General features: G+C 35.0%; 1 protein-coding gene across 4 annotated transcripts in view; it reads right to left on the bottom strand.

The window, feature by feature from the left end:
* GABRB2 (gamma-aminobutyric acid type A receptor subunit beta2) overlaps positions 1–17,560 on the bottom strand; it is a 254,555-nt gene that overhangs the window by 91,515 nt on the left and 145,480 nt on the right. For all 4 annotated transcript variants that reach the window (XM_036224278.1, XM_036224280.1, XM_036224279.1 and 1 more), the window contains one exon: positions 10,375–10,457. In XM_036224278.1, coding sequence (XP_036080171.1) covers positions 10,375–10,457 — 83 coding nt within the window. The remainder of the gene's footprint in view (positions 1–10,374; positions 10,458–17,560) is intronic.

Raw genomic sequence — 17,560 nt, 5'->3', positions numbered from 1 at the left:
TCCCATGATAAACAAACATACATCATCACAAAAGAAAGTAGAAAGATAAAGAGAGCAAAAGAAAACTTGTTAAAAGAGATTTAAATTGATATCCTCTAAATAAAAATAAATTTACAATGTCAAAAATTATGAATATAACATTGCAAGAGAACAAATGACTATGGAAAACGAGTAATCCAAGAATAAAGAGGAGTTCTTAGAAAATGAAAACACAATTGCCAAAACATTATACTAGTAATCATTTCTTTAGAGTAAGATAAATATTACTAATTTGGAAGACAAAAATATACAAATTTTAGTTTGGAGCCATGGCAGGTAGATGTGGAATATCCAAGATCTATCTAGTAGGAATCTCAGGAGGAAAAAATAAAGACTACAGAAAATGAAAAATGGGAATAATAATAACAAATCATTTGTTCACTTAGTGCAGGGGGAACTATTTTCATTCTTCATATTCAATATCAAGATGAGCACTTTATAACCAAGTCACTTTCTAATTATGGAAGAACTGAAGAAGTCTTAAAATCCAGATATACATGAAGGCCACGAGTAATATCTTCATGAAGAGCCAGAGATTCTAAATACACATCGTGGCACTTGTCCATGGTCACAAGGAACTAATGACAGTTAAGTGAAGATGACTTTCCAACCAGGTATCTGTCTTCCCCCGTACATAGCAAGGATGGAGAGACAAATCCTCCACTTCCACAAGACTAGATATAATTTTAAAAAATATCAAAATAGGACAGCAATGTTAATTAAATTTGTATGCACTGACACCAGGGAGCATTTGCAATATTTTTTGCTTTTCCGTCAATAAATATAACTAAGCCTCACTGGAATGTCACAAGAGTATTTTTCTAATTTGGAATAATTCAAGGATCACCTAAAATACTGGTTGTGATGATTCTTATTTTTAAAGCCTTAAGGAAATCAAAATTATCAATGGGGTTCTAGATTATTTAGAAAGACAGGAATATGTAGAGGCCTTAAGCTTTAATCCTCACAGACACTCCTGTGAGGAAAATCTGAGAAAAGAAAAATTTCCAGATAAATAGCAACAGACCATCAGCAACACATATACACACTGGCCTACTTAAAATCTTAGCAGAGATGTGATTCTCCCCTTTTCCTAAATAGCATTGCTCCCAGAGGTATATGCATATGGGATCTGCACCCTCATATAAACCAGTTCTTGCCTAATAGCCCTTTAACTAAAGTCCTACATATTTTTGCTAGTGCCAAGAACTATTAACCCAGAGCTTCTTAGAAATCATATAATCTCATCATGTGCCCAGTGCAAGAATTTCTTTTTTCCCAGAAAATGGTTTTACGTCGTACAGCAACCTACAGGATTTTTCATCAGCTTTAATTGCCATGACTTTTTTTTTTTAAACAGTTCAGCCTAAAATTGCCTTTTGGCATCTTTTACCATTAGTCTACTTTTTCCCTTAGGGCGGACATACTCTGCTCTCTTAAGAGGAAATTCTGTAGTTATTTGAAAATAGCTATGCCATGCAAATACTACTACTCTCCTTTCCTAAATTTCCCTTCCTCAAGGTAAATGCGTCCTTTTCCCCACTCATTTCTTCTACTGGTTCTCCAAGCTCCATGGTTTCTATATCACTTACATTTTGGTTTTCTAATTGCTAAATATCTCTCTTAAAATGTTGTGACTCTAATTGAGCACAATATTCCAGGTGTAAACTGATAATGATAATAATATGCTATAATGACAGCAGCTGCTACTTATGGAAATGTTAGTACCAAGGACTGCACAAAGATCTCTGTCTTGATTATCTCATTACTTATAAACTATTACAATATTGTAGAGATGAGAAACCATAGCTTGAAAAAGCTTAGTGACCCCTATTTAATTAGCTTGAGGAACCCACACCATTCACAGAATATTTTTATCCACTATACCACACTCGCTCAAAACCCTATAGGGAATGCAGTCTGGAGTAAGGTAATGGTTATGTGTAGAGCCAGAGGGAAGACAGAATAATCAGGAGGAAAAAAAAAAAAACCACACTATCTGATTACTACTTCCTCTGTGATAGGTATTTTGAACCTACTGACTCACTCCAGGGTGCCATCAATTTTCTCACTAGGGGTGAAGGAACACAATGCACTCTTGTTTCCTCCCAGCTCTTAACAATATTATATGTATATCACTAAAATATCGACCGACACATAGCATAACTGGATCCAAAATATATTAACCCTATGCCATAGAAAATTTGGTCAGTACCTCAACTCACTTAAATGTATCAATCCATAGTGACTGCTTTAATAAGGATTATTACTTAGGATGAAATTGTGGAAATCGAACGCCTAACGGACAGTTGTTTTTATGTGATATCAAAACTGGAAGTCTATAAGACGACAATAAGCACATTTCTATTTTCTGCTTTCCTAAAGCACGGTGAAGATCTCTAAGAAGAGATGCCTGTGCCCACACACTCTCACACACTCTCAGGGACCTCTGGTAGATTGACCATGGAGGCTTTAGATTATTGGCAGGTGATAACTGTCATCTTTGGCCAGTTTAAATGTTAATCAAACCATGCGTGGATTACACTTTAAAAATGGACTGTCCTTTTACTTCACCCAAGTACAGATGTCAAAGAGCTTTTAACTATTCCTCCCTGGACTGTGTAGCTAGCTATTAATTATCTTCTCTCTGGCCAAAGTAAAATAAATTAATTTGCATTTTATACTTTTATACTGAAGACACAACTGGCTGAGACATTCTCTGAGGAAGTGGACAGATAATGAGACTTAATTGGAATATAAATGCAAGGGCTAGAGTAAGATCTACAAAGGTTGGGAAGGGCAATGCTGCGTTTCGGTTCCCTCCTTGGCTGGATGTACTAGAGCTCATAAATAGGGCAACTATGTGTAGTATGGGACTTTTTCAATATAATAACCAAAAACGGTGTAATTATAGTAATAATTAATTACTGAAGTTACTGATTATTAGATGTCTATCATTTTACAAGCAAAAGTGCTAGAGTCTTGCTTTTAGTTCATTTTAGTCTATATTAGTTCATTTAATCCTCTTAACTTTATGTGGCAGATATTATTAGCCCCATTTGAGGATCTGAGGCTCGCTAAGTAGGATGGCTTTCTTGGTGTCATGCAGGTAATTAGTGACTGCGAGAGGCCATGAAGAACTGTTCTATGATGCCGCCACAAAGGGCAGTGGTAGGATTTTTTTTTAAGATTCTAAAAGGAACTAAAAGGATTTTTTCGGGTGGGCAAATTATAAAAGGTGTTGCCTGACTGGCTGTCTCGGTAAACACTTGGCATAGCCCTAAGAAGAGCCTATGAAAGACCTGCCGAGAAAGTCTTACACTGTCTAATTCACTGTAGATTGTACCAAGGCTAAGAATGACTGAAAAACCAACAAAGTGGAGGATGAGAGCACTAATCTTATTCTCTGAAGCACTGAAGCTCTCCAGTCCACCTCACCCAGAGGCGGGCCGAGATAAAAGCACACAAAATGAGAAAAAAGGAACCTCTGAGTTTTAGTAACATGCACAGCCTGTCGCAATGAATCCAGCTAAGAAAATCCCATATTCCCTTTCAGACCAGCAGTTCGCATGTCCTAAGAGGAGAAGCTGCAACTGGAACTGAGGACTGTATGAGACGGCGTTACTTTTCTGAGGAGGGGAGAGAGGACCCTCATAATTAGTAGCTGATGTTGGTATTCTACAGCTCATCTCGCTCAACATGTGTAATACAGTAGCCTCTAACTATTCCCATTTTAAAGATGTGTAATACTCCCCATATCTCTCTTTTCATTATTTTTTATTTCTGGATGGGACATATTAAGTAGATTTTCCGTATAACGGAATGCTGTGTCCTTGTGACACGATCTGAACATTACATATCTTTAAAAATAGGTAAACCTTTGACTTGTCCTAAAAGTATTAGGACATTCTTAATATTCTTAAGTATTAATATATTCAAAAAATTGGCATACTTGGGAATTCATTATTTCTTTATTAGACTTCATCTTATTCGGAATTAGGAAGAACATTCTAAAGAATTTGTTTATGTGGGCTAGCACATAACTTTGTTGTCACTAGTACTTTGAGGATGACATTTCCCTAGAAATATAGTGAGTATTCCAGATAGTCTTTTCCAATCTGACTGAAAGATTCAGAGGAAGATATAGACAAGATGTACACACATAGTATATAAGTAAGTTTCATTTTCTGCGTGGTGACAAATATTATCAGGGCCCATTTAGTTCAGTAAATCACATGAATTCTGCAGAACTTCGCCATTTCTTTAACTTTAAGAAAATTTTTGAAGCAAGCATAGTTTACTGACTTTCTAAAATCATCAGCACTTTATGCCAAGACTTACCTTACTCTTAGTCAAACTAAATATTCATCTTGGAGGGATTTTTCACTAATGGAATTTTACATTCTTATATGTATTTATTTAAATAATACCTATCACTCTCATCATAATATGGGAAAACAGGGGTATTGTCTACTTTTGTTCGCTATTATATTTCTAGAGTTTATTATAATGCCTTATAAATAATTAGCGCTCAATACTTAGTAAATGACGAAATTTGGGAATGAATCAATGTAGGAATGAATAAACAATGAACTCAATCCTAATATTTCCCCACGCCCAGCTATCTAGAATCAAGTTATATTATCCTCTCTAAAATCAAACTAATACACTAATTGTTGATAAGAAGACAAGGTGACAAGGATTTTCAATGCCACTATTAGTCATAGGGATTTGAAAGAAAAACGGGACATAAGTAAGGAGAGGAATGAGGGAGAATGAAAGGGAAATAAGGAGAAGAGAGATAGAGAGGAAGGAAGAGGGGAAAAGGTGGGAGAGGAAGGAGAATGAATGAAGTCCTAGAGTTTACTTAATAAAAAGGAATAAACACATAAAGCATCAATTTCAGAGCTAGTTGTTCAAGGGGTAGGATCCTAAACTCATTTCAATATGCTTAGTTAGTTAACTACCTTCTTATAATAACAGGGCCTGGATATCATGTATATTATTAATATAATACCATATTTTATTCTCTATAACAATGATTTGCTGTTTGGATAAATATAAATAAGCCTCAATTTTTCTGTAAGCACAGGCTGTTCTCCCAATTTTTAGAATAGGAATCTTCCTGTTAATACGATCTCTTCATAATCAGTGGTTTTACTATCATAAATCAGCTATCAATTACCACATCTTCTCAGGGCACCATGCCACTCAGTGGCTGCATGATCTTGTGCACATCGCTTTAGCTCTGAGTCTGTTTCCCTAGTTGTAAAGACAGGGATATTAATATCTACCCTGTAGACTTTAAGCTATAAATGCTTACGGGAGACAAGAAGATCATTATATAATAATAGAGAGGTCAATTCATCAAGAAGATACAGAAATCATAAATATTTATGCACCCAACACTGGAGCACTTAAGTATATGAAGCAAATACTAACAGAACACAAAAGAGAAATAAACAATGATACAATAATAGTTACGAATTTTAATATCCCACTCTTAACAATGAATACATCATTCAGACAGCATATCAACAGGAAAACAGCAGCTTTGAAAAACACTATAGACCAATCAGACCTAAGAGACATATACAGACCATTCTATCCAATAGCTACAGAAATCACATTCTTCTCAAGCACAGGAAAGCAATAGAAAAGATTGTAAATATAAAGATTAGTTCTTGGAAAATGTAAACAAAATTGACAAACTTTTAGGTCGATTAATCAAGAAAAAAGAGAGAGGACTCAAATAAATAAAATTAGAAATGGAAGAAGAGCCATTACAACTGACAACACAGAAAGACGAAGGCTCATAAGAGATTACTATGAACAGCTATATGCCAATAAACTGGATGACCAAGAATAAATTTCTAAAAACAGAGACTCTACTAAGGCTGAAACATGAATAAATAGAAAATTGAAACAGACCAATAATAGGTAAGGAGATTGAATCAGCATTTAAAAACTTCTCGAGAATTAAGAGCCCAGGAACATGTGGTTTAACTGAATTTTACCAAATATTAAAAAAAAAAAAAATGAATGCCAATCCTTCTGAAATTCTTCCAAAAAGTTAGAGGAAAATATTCTCTGAAACTCATTATACAATATCAGCATTTCCATGACACCAGCCAAATAAGGATACTACAAGAAAACTATATGCTAATATCCCTGATCCATATAGATGCAAAAATTCTCAACAAAATATCATCAAACCAAATTTAGCAAAGCATTAAGAGGATCACACACCATGAACAAGTGGGATTCATCTCTGGGGATGCAAGGACAGTTCGACATATACAAATCAATAAATGTAATACATCACATTTAAAAGATAAAAATTACATGATTATCTTGATAGATGCAGGAAAAAAAACTTGGGAAAATTTAACACTGTTTCATGATAAGAATTCTCAACAAATTCAGTATATTCGGAATGCACCTAAACATAACAAAGGCCATGTATGATAAGCCTACAGCTAACACCATACTCAATAGTGAAAGGTTGAAATTTTTCCTCTAAAATCAGAAACAAGACAAAGGAGCCCACTCTCATCACTCCTATTCAACACAGAACTATGAGTCCTACCTAGCCAGTGCAGAGCAATTGGGTAAGAGAAAAAAAATAAAACACATATAAAATTTTTTAAAAAGTAAATAAATGATTTCTGGTTTCAGATAGTATGATCATATATATATATATATATATATATGTATACATACATATATATATATATATATAGAACACCCTAAGGCTCTGCCAAAACTATTAGAACAAATGAATTCAGAACTATTAAAATAAATGAATTAGAACAAATAAAGTTACAGTATAGAAAATCAAGATACAAAAATGAGTTACATTTCTATACATAAACAATGAACCCTGTGGAAAAGAATTAAGAAAAAAGATCCCATTCACAATAGCATCAAAAATAAAATACTTAGAAATAAATTTAACCAAGGATGTGAAAGTTCTATACACTGAAAAATATAAGACATTGTTGAAAAAAACTGAAGATACAAAAAAATGAAAAGATAACTCATGCCCATGGATCAGAAGAATTAATAGTGCTAAAATGTCCTTATTACCCAAAGCCATCTATAATCTATAGAGTCAATCAATCCTTATCAAAATTGCAATGACATCTTTTACAAAAATAGAACAAACAATTCTAAAAAAAAAAAAAAAAAAGGGAATCACAAAAACTGTGAATAGCCAAAGCAATCTTGGAAAGAATAACAAAGCTGGAGATATCATACTTCCTGATTTTAAACTATACTACAGAGCTATGGTAATCAAAATGGTATAACACTGACATAAAAACAGACATGCAATAAATGAAACAGAATTGAGAGCCCAGAAATAAACCCTCATGTATGTGATCAAATAACATTTGCTAAGAGAGCCAACAGTACTCAATGGTAAAAAGAGAGTCTTTTCAATAGATGCTACTGGGGAAAACTGGGTATCTACATCCAAAAAAATTAGATTAGACCTATCTTACACTACTCACAAAAATTAACTTGAAATGAGGTAAAGACTCAAATGTAAAACCTAAAACTGTTAAACTCCTAGAAGAAAACAGAGAAAAAGCTCCTTAACACTGGTCTTGGCAATGATTTTTTGGTTGTAACACCAAGTCACAAGTAACAAAAGCAAAAATAAACAAGCAGGACTATATTGTATTAACAAGCCTTGGTAGAGCAAAGGAAACCATCAATGGATTAAAAAGGCAACATATGAAATGGAAGAAAATATTTGCAAAAAATATATCTGATAAGTGATTACTTTTCAAAATATATAATGAATTCATAGCGCTTAATAGCAAAGAACAAATAATCCAATTAAAAGAAGCCAGAAGGACTAAATAGACATCTTTCCAAAGACATACATATGGCCAACAGGTATATGAAAAGGTGTTTGACATCACTAATCGTTAGGGAAATGCAAATAAAAACCACTATGAGCTCTCATCTCGCGCTTATTAAAATGGCTATCAACAAAAAGACGAGAGATAACAAGTAGTGATGAGGATGTGGAGAAAAGAGAATTTTGTTCACTGTTAGTGGCAATGTAAATTGGTACAATCGCTAGGGAAAACAGTATATGGTTCCTCTAAAATTAAAAATGGAACCTCCATATGATCCAGCAATCCTACTTCTGGGTAAATATCTGAAGGAAATAAAATCATTCTCAAAGATATGCACTGCCATGTTCACTGTAGCATTATTTACAATAGCCAAGGCATGGAGACAACCTAAATGTCTATCAATGAATGAATGGATAAAGAAAATATGATGTGCATAGATAATGAACTATATTATTCTGCCAAAGAAAGAAATCTTGCCATTTGTGACAACGAAGATAAACCTTGAGGGCATTATGGTAGGTGAAATAGCCAGGTAGAGAAAGTATAAAATTATCTCTTAAAAAAATTATAAAGTCATAGAAACAGTAAATTAATGTTTGTAAATGTGGGGTCTTGGGGAGATGGAATATTGTGGTTAAAGACTACAAATTTTCAGTTATAAAATGAATATGATCTGGCTATCTAATCTATAGCATGGTTACTATAGTTGACAATACTGTATTATATATTTGAAAGTTGCTAAGAGTAAATCTTTTTTTAAGTTCTCAACATACACACATAAGTTAATCACGTGAGGTGACAGATGTTTAACTAACCTAATTGTGGCAATCATTTCACAGTATATACACATATCAAATCAACATATTGTACATACTTATGAAATATGTCAATTATTTCAATAGAGCTTGGAAAAAAGATCTATTCTACCTCATTCAACAGGCTAAGAGCCCCTCAATAAAACTTACTTTCTAAAAGTCTAAGGAATTATCATGTTAAGTTTTCAATATTCCTGTCACAATTATAATTTAATTACATGAAGCATTTGGGTGTTAGCTGTGTCCTTAAGCATCAGTTCTTTAAACTAAAAAGGCCATGTTCACTCACCTGAGAAGGTAAATGAATGAACGGTATCTGTACAAGTGCTTTAACCATCTACAAGTAGGATTACTTAAAATTTTGGTCAAATTCTACCACGAAAAATTCTCTTACCACAAAAAATCATGAGTGGTATACAACAACATCTTACATCAACAATTTGGACCAACTAAAGAATTTGGACCTTTAAGAACAATTATTCTGTACTCTAAACCTTATTGTAAGTTATGAAAAGGCAAAGCTATCCCAAATATATTTACATAAAAATAATCATAAAAATCCTATAGAGCAATTTTATTAACTTATTCTGCATGGCAAAGATCTAATGTGAAAATAATGATTTGGAAATATAAGTATGAAATCAAGTTCTTCAAAAAATGCATGTAAATTTAATTATCCCTGGAAGCTATTTTTTGAAATGGGCAAAAATACCCGCAATGTGTCATAAATGCTATATTTTTGCTCAGAGCAGTGATTTAGAGTCACGCTGCTTGCCACAGCTAGAGTTCCTGACAAAGGCTGAGGGTATCCGCACAGCAGTCAAGTTGCTCATTATCTAGAATGCTAGATATAAAATTGTCAGCTTCCAATTGTTTGGTGGGATGAGGTATGAACACATTTCAAAGAAATGACAGAGAAAAGAGATTCAAAATTCCATTCCACCTCAAACGACCTCCCTGTGTTACCTCTGAAACAGAGATGGGTTATGAAATCAACATTTTACCGAACAGGGTAGGTGACTGAATCATCAAGAAGGGCAGCGAAACTATGGCCTAGAAATGCAACTACACTGCAAAACAGGTCAGCACAGGTAAGAGAATTAAACACATATACACCAATCTTGCTCATCATATGGCCTTCAGCTAGAATATGAAATTTTGACATTGAAAATATTCCTTTGAAACAAAAAACATTCCACTAATCCACATCCTGTGAATGTTTTAGCTAATCTGGAAGGTCGCGTTTATGTTGCAATTGCCAAATGATATTGTTTAGAAGAGGCAAAAATAATCTGGACACCTTGTGCCTCCCCTGCCACCTTTCACCTATGGTCCCGAGCCGGTTGCACCAATACCACAGTTAAAATGGCCGGAAGAGCCGTTGGTTTCCTTCCAGGCTCTTAGGATCTTCCTTTTACTGCTAGATTACTTCTTCCCTTCACATCTCTCCCAGGGATTAAGGGACAAGACTAAGAGGATGGCAACACCACTGAGGAAAGATTCTAAGAGTACATTCCTCCATCAGATTTAGTTTGCTAGCAGAACCTTTGCAGGATCTGTGGTCTGGACACAAACCGAGGTAGTAGGCCTCTGCCCAAGAAGAACCTTAAAGCGCATTCGAATTTAGCCAAATTCTCAGAAAAACTTACAGCTTTCAATTTCCAAGGTGCAGTTTTGTTCATCCAGTGGGTACCGCCGTAGGTCCATCATACAGGCAGCTGTGGTTGTGATTCTAGAGAAATAACAATAATATAAGCTGTTAGCTGGTCCATGGCTAGAGGTGGAAAAATTAAATCCAAACATCAAAGAGGACAGAACTGAGCCTCTGGGAGATTGATTTAGCTCCAATGAAAAAGAGTACTGCACCTCTGGATAACCATTTTCCTTTATGAGCCTCATGCTGATTTGTAAAATAAAGACTGGACCAAATCAGTATTTTCCCAAAGTGTGATCCATTAGCTACTTGTATCAAAGTCACCTGGGAGTGTTTGTTAGACAGGCAGTTTCCATGCTCCAGAATATTCTGGGGTGGGGCAGGGACCCAGGACCCGTATTTTGATTAAGAATATCAACACAGATATTCCTCTTCCATTCACATTTGTTTTCTCCTCCCTTCTTCAAGACCCTAAAATCTAATCTTTGGTCAATCCTGGCTTCAGTCCATCATTTTTGACCTTTCTATGCAAGTACTGTACTTGTAAGTGCTTTAATACAACACACAATCAGCTGTCCGTCCATCACCTGAATTGCTCTGTCTCGAGTAATCTGATATTCTTATGACCTATGTTAGAGAACTTCCCCCATGGGCTGGCAGAGTTATTTATTTAGAACACTTGGTACTTTTATTATTTTATCAGAGAGAAATGAATATGTCCCTTTAATGCTTTTATATTTGACATCATTTTTCACTAATCTTTCTGTTGAAGACCAACTAGAAAAAGCCAAAAAACATACAGTCCTAAATGATTTATCAATAAATGTTTTCTAAACAATGAAGTAGCATAAGGTCATGAAAAAACAGAAGTTTTAGAATACAACAGACACAGGTCTGAATTCTAACTGCCTCATTCACATCAAGATGGTTAATATATCCTAACTAATTTCAGTTCCTTTCTCTGTAAAAAGGGGATATTAGCAATAATAACAATTCTCTAACAGGGCTTCTGTAAGACTGATATACTAATTTATATTAAGAATATTAAAGAGTGACTGACGTGTATAGGTCCTTTAAAAATTTACATCTGCTGAAGAAAACTAAGAACAGAGATTGATGTTGAATTTGACCAACTTTGGCTGACACTCCTCTGAAGGGCATGATACAATGTGTTAGGAACAGAGAAATAAGGTACATCCCATCTTGGGAGAAACAGTCTACAGTTAAGACTTTTTTCATCAAAAAGGTTTTAGACAGAGCTTGGATAAGCAGTTGGGCTGAGTCTATGCAATTCCCCAGTTAGGTGTGAGAGTCCCAATTCTCAGTTGTGGGATGAAAATACAGTTGTGCCCTGTCATTCACGGTTTTGCTTTCTGTTGGTTTTAGTTACTCTCCGTCAATCGTGACCCCAAAATGAAACGGAAAATCCCAGAAATAAACAATTCGTTAAGTTTTAAATTGCATGCTGTTCTGAGCAGCAGGGCAAAATCTTGCACTGTCCCACTCCATCCTGCCTGGGACGTAAATCACGTCCTCAGCCAGTGTCTCACCCTGTCTAGCTTCCCACCCATGAGTTGCTCAGTGGCCATCTTGGTTATCAGATTGGCTGTCACAGTTTCGCAGTGTTAATGTTCAAGTAACACTTGTTTTCCTTAAAAATGGCCTCAAAATGGAAAAATGCTGGCAATTTGAGTATGTCAAAGAGAGGCCAGAAAGAGCTTCCATTAAGTGAAAGGAAAAAAACACTATAAGTAGGGTTTCAGGCATCCAGTGGCAGTTTTGGAACATATCCCCTGCAGATGGGTAGGGGGACGTACTATGAGTAATTAATTTAATATAAGTAGTTCATGCCTCTTTAGTTTGATTATGGCTTCATTAAGGTTTGTGCTCTGCTAATTTTTGTTTCCTTTTTAGTATTCAGTGAGTATCCTAGGGCCAATGTTCATCTGCGATTCCTTCCTTTCCTTCACTGAGACCTGCTGGCTGCTCTGCATCAACCCCTTTCCATCTTCACTGCCTCCCTAGCAGTCCACGGCCCAATTGCCTCTCCTCCATGTTACCGTGGTAGCCTGGCCTCCCAGCCTCTATCGGCCTCCCTGCTTACTATCTTTTATCCACACAGTAGTCAGGGCTCTTTTAAAAACATAAACCAGATTTTATCACTCCTCTACTTAGAAAATTTAGTGGCTCTTCCAATAGAATCCAGTCTTGGCTATGACCTACTATGGCCTGAATAACCTGATCCTTCCTTCTCAATAGTATCTCATACCAAATCCTCAGTATCTTCCAGTCTTTGTATTTGCTCCTTTTGCCTAGCATATGTGCCCGCCTGATCTTGATACTTCCACTTAAAAATCGCCTCCTCTGAGAGGCAGCCAGCCATCACTGAGCAAGCCAGCCAAAGCAGCCAGCCAAAGTCACTGCCATAACTAATGCTCCACGTTGTCTGTTTATTTCCTTTAAGCAATTATCACAATTTGAAATTATCTTGCTTATTTTTTAAAGAACTATTTCTCATTATAAATCTTTTATTTAGAGGATTATTTCATTGTATTATTTCTCCTCTTTTTTAACTTAAAATTATAATGTATTAGGTTTTAGACGCTATTTTTATATTTTTAACAGTAAATAAATCTTAATCCATTTAATTAACATTATGTAAATAGTTCTAGAGTTTATCTTATTATCAAATTGCTTGTTTCTGCTTTCAATGAGGGTCATCGAATTTCTAAATTCTATAAATTCTATAAAAATTAACATTCACATCTCATTCCTTACTTAGGGTTAAAAACAAGACAATTTTTTGGCTATGTGATACTTGGCAGAGTTTCTCACTAGTCCACTGGATTTTTTTTTTTTATAGTCGATACAATCTGAATTGTCACTAATTTAAAAGAACTTGTATTATGCAGAAGAGAAATTTCCAAAGGAAATAGGATTAGGTCTATTGTGGGCATACCAAACATCCATGCTATTTATGTAAAACGGCAGAAATAAATCCTGTCTTGAGAAACTAGAGGAAATCAACTTCATCTGACAGAATGAACGTAAAGGACATGAAAGGTACAAGGGCACACATATGACAGAAAAGGAGGGAGCCGTAAACAGATGCCTCGCTGCGCGAATGAGCCAAGTTTGCAGCGACTACTAGAGATATTCACGGCAACTGACATCTGTGAACTAGCACTGTGGACCAGAAAAATAAAACGACTAATGCTATCACAGAAGCAATGAGCTTCTACTCATATTTTAAAAGTAAAGTTGAAGGAAGTGTTTTTCTCATATCAACAATGTACATACTTATACCAGTTTTACATTTTTTAATGCTGTAATACACTCCATAAAGCTAAGAAAAATAAAGGCTTTATAATCGATGTTTACGAAGCATTTGTGTCTCCTTTTGGATTAAAACAGAAACTTTATAGCCGAAATAACCCATTTGGAATCTTGATCATACAGACCAGTGCGGGTGACCTGGGACAAGTCACTTATATTCGCCAGCACTTGGTTGCCCTGGAAAATTTGAATTAGATACCTGACATTGTAATTTGTTGTGAGATGATAAATGTAGGAAGAGATCTATAACTCTTAAAAGGATTTACTACTCTTGTTATTACTACCAGCTAATGAGAAGATACAGTGATGACTCATCTGACCAGTGGTTATTTGATAGTATACGTATGTATGTGCTTGTGTACATAAAGAAATATAGAATAATCACACTTATAAGCAGAGCAGAGCTATAAAATAGGTTCTAACTAGCTTCCCAACACATAAATATGCAAAAATAATTATGCAATGTGTGTATACAGAACTCTAACAGCTTCTAAGACAAAATACAGACATGCGTCTGTGTGCTTTGTGAGATCAGGAACCACATTTGTTTTTTATCTTATTTGTATCTTAAGCACTTTGCCAGGTGCCTAGCACCTGTCACTAACCCAAGATTAAAATTAATAATAATAACAATGACAAAACAAAGAAAAGAAAGCCATAGTTACAAGCATTCTCAAACTGAGGATTTTGAAGCAATTCTCTACAGTGTCTGATTTAATTTATATAAAAAGTTCTCAAATAAGTTTTAAAGTAAAAATCATCTTTATACCAGAAGCTACCTGGAATGAATCTTATTCATAAAATCTCTGTGAGGAGCATCAAAATATATTTTGGGGGGCGTTCTGATTTATAACAGAACTAAGTTTTCCAGGAAGAAGTCAGAACGACAAATATACTTAATGGGTTATCCATGATCATACCTTTCTGAACTCTGAATAAACATCCTTAACTTACTCAAGCCTACTACTAGGAATCCTTGAAGTGAGGCTTGTAACTCATTATGCAGGTATCCCGATTAAGTTTTAAGACCACTGTGAAATATATGGAGACAGCTTTGTCGTCAAAGGAAATAGTAAATGATGCCTCCAGAATCTCATTTACCTGTGGCAAATCATCTGTAGTTAAAAGGAGAAATGAGTCTTCTCTGTGGTTGGATTCTACTGCATGATAAAAGCTACCTTTGCAAAATGCTAATATTCTCACTGGGCTCAGAGATCTTAGGATAAACTCTTTATTCCTTAGCCACTGGGCACTGTCATCCAAAAGTAACTGGTGCTATAAAATCCTTACACAGAGCAAGAAAATTAAATATGTTGCACAGCTTAAAACCGTCTCTTAAAGGCATCTATAAAATCAAGAAATACAATAGCTATGCCAGCATTTTGCACCAAAGCATAACATATGTGTTATGGTGTCATTATCTGAGATTTAATGGTGTTACCATATTACCCTGAGTTTGAATACAACCAAAGGTAGTTAATAAGTAATAATAGCTGCCTTTGCTTCTCAGTTAATAGGAAATAACTCAGAATCATAATTAACGTGACATGTTTCCAGTCTTTCAGCAGACTCTGAGGTGGCTTCCGGAGCTAGAATACTTGGTTAAATATGAGCCTTAACATGTAAAAACTTGTCAGGATTTCAACCAGAGATTATAAGAGACTTTGAATTTCAACTTTGATTTGATTTCTGTATCTAGATAACCATTCATATTCCACAAAAATATTGCTTTTTCAACAACTTTTTTTTTTTAAAAAAAAAATGAGATGCCTTATCCCCAACTATACTCAAAACATTGTTTTATTTCACAGTATGCTTTTACTTTGTTCAAAATGTATATTTATTTAAAAATATAACTTATTCTAGTTACAAAGGATAAAGGAATCTTATAGCATTAATAGGCATCATTACTAGAGAAAAATGAGAATGTTAAAAAAGGTCAATTACCAAAAAAATATATATTGATATACGTTTTTGCTAGCTGTAAAACAAACTAATTAAAAACTTCAGCTGGGGGAGAAAAGGTCCAAATACTGAATTTAAGCATTAGAGTACAAATTGAAATTTTGAAAAGTTCTAAAGAGCATATCTTTTATTTCCTTCATCTGCTTTTTGAAAAAAATAACTTTAAAGAATTTCAATTACAGTTGACTTAGTTTCAGGTGTACAACGAAGTGATTAGATATTTAAATAACTTACAAATTGATCACCCCAGTAAGTCTAGTACCCATGTGACACCATACACAGTTAGTACAATATTATTAACTATATTATTAACTATTCCCTGTGTTGCATTTTACATCCCTGTTTTTATGCCTGGCAATTTGTACTTTAATGAGCACACCTGAGTCACTCTCCCCAAAGGTACTCAATTTTTTTTTTTTTGCTTTTATATCTCAATAAGTTTTGATGTACTTCTGTGTCTCACAACTATTTTTAGTTAGAAAACTTATTTCTCATGTATATTCCTCTTGTGATATGCTCTTGCTTCTTCTAGAGTAGGTAGAACATTGCTGTAAGAGGTGACTTCAGCACTGGCATTCTCATATTAATAAATCACTTACTAAGATTTAGACACCATCTAGTATTACATAAATGTATCATCCCATTTAACACGAGGAACACCCTATTATTTCCATTGTATAGATGAGAAAATTGAGGCCGAAAGGTGGAATGATTTTCTCAAGAGTCACACAGTGAGTGGTGCAGCTGGGATTTACATCAGGATGTTTTTACTTGAGTCCACGTCCTTATCTAGTATGCTAATACTAGTTAGCCAGTAGACCTCGATAAAGTCATTTAACTTCTCTAGAGGACTGGCCGGTTTCTCACATCCCAAGTGAGCCTGGAAATTTAATAATCTTATGAAAATATACCACGTGTTCTGTGACCCTGTATATCTTGTAATTTTGTTTTACCCACACATTCAAATGCTGTATTTCACAGCTGTTCATTCTGTTTGAGTCAATTATGTATATGAGTCTACCCCAGACACGCGAATGCAGGCCTCTCCTTCGGCTCTCCCACTTAACATTCTCCTCCGACTGAAGGTCTCCCTCAGTGCTTTTCTCCCAGCCTATGCTCTTCATTCGCCTCCACAGAGGCCTTCTGCTTAAATTAAAATCTCCAACACTCACGCATAATTGTTTGTAAAAGCTCTCTACGAGTCCTCATATAGAGTCACATGTACTACTAAGATCAACTTTGCAATCACCAAAAAAAGTAAGATTGCTAGCAATCATGCTCCCATTTGATAAATCGTGTGTTTCAGATTAGAGCTATTTGTACTCTCCTGCAGCTGTTTGGCCTTCTGTGACTCTGCTTTTTTGGAACCTTATCCGCCGTCAAGATACTGTGACTATTAAAGGGCTAGAGAGGCTTGTGCTACAAACTCAGGTACTACTCTGAAAGACATTTTCTTAAATAACATGCCTGTGGAATCCGAAATGCAGCCAGTATCTAACAAAATCCTACCATGTAAGCATATAAATCCTACTCAAAAAACAGTAATAGATATGACCAAATCAATCTAAGCCTTTATTATTCTTGTCTAGTCATTCCCTTTTTACCAAGACCCCCCATATTACATTCCTTAAAGGGCTCATCTATAAATCCTGTGCTTATCTCAGAGTGAGAATATCATCTATTCTAGGTTGTCCTGAAGGAAGTCTGAGTCCCTGAGAAAAAAGTAATCATTTTATTTTTTAACTCATAATCTAACAACTAAAATGTGACTTCAGATCCCTGTAAGAGCTTTAATTCAATCGGTCACTTACTGACTAGAAAGACAGAGAGCTGGGATTCATTATTTCAACAGTGATTTTTGCTTGTCTGTTTTCACAATA

Source organism: Rousettus aegyptiacus, unplaced genomic scaffold (assembly GCF_014176215.1).
Source record: "Rousettus aegyptiacus isolate mRouAeg1 unplaced genomic scaffold, mRouAeg1.p scaffold_m13_p_7, whole genome shotgun sequence".
In the NCBI taxonomy this organism is placed as follows: domain Eukaryota; kingdom Metazoa; phylum Chordata; class Mammalia; order Chiroptera; family Pteropodidae; genus Rousettus; species Rousettus aegyptiacus.
The sequence above is the reverse complement of the archived record's forward strand: the minus strand, read 5'-3'. Positions and strand labels throughout refer to the sequence as shown.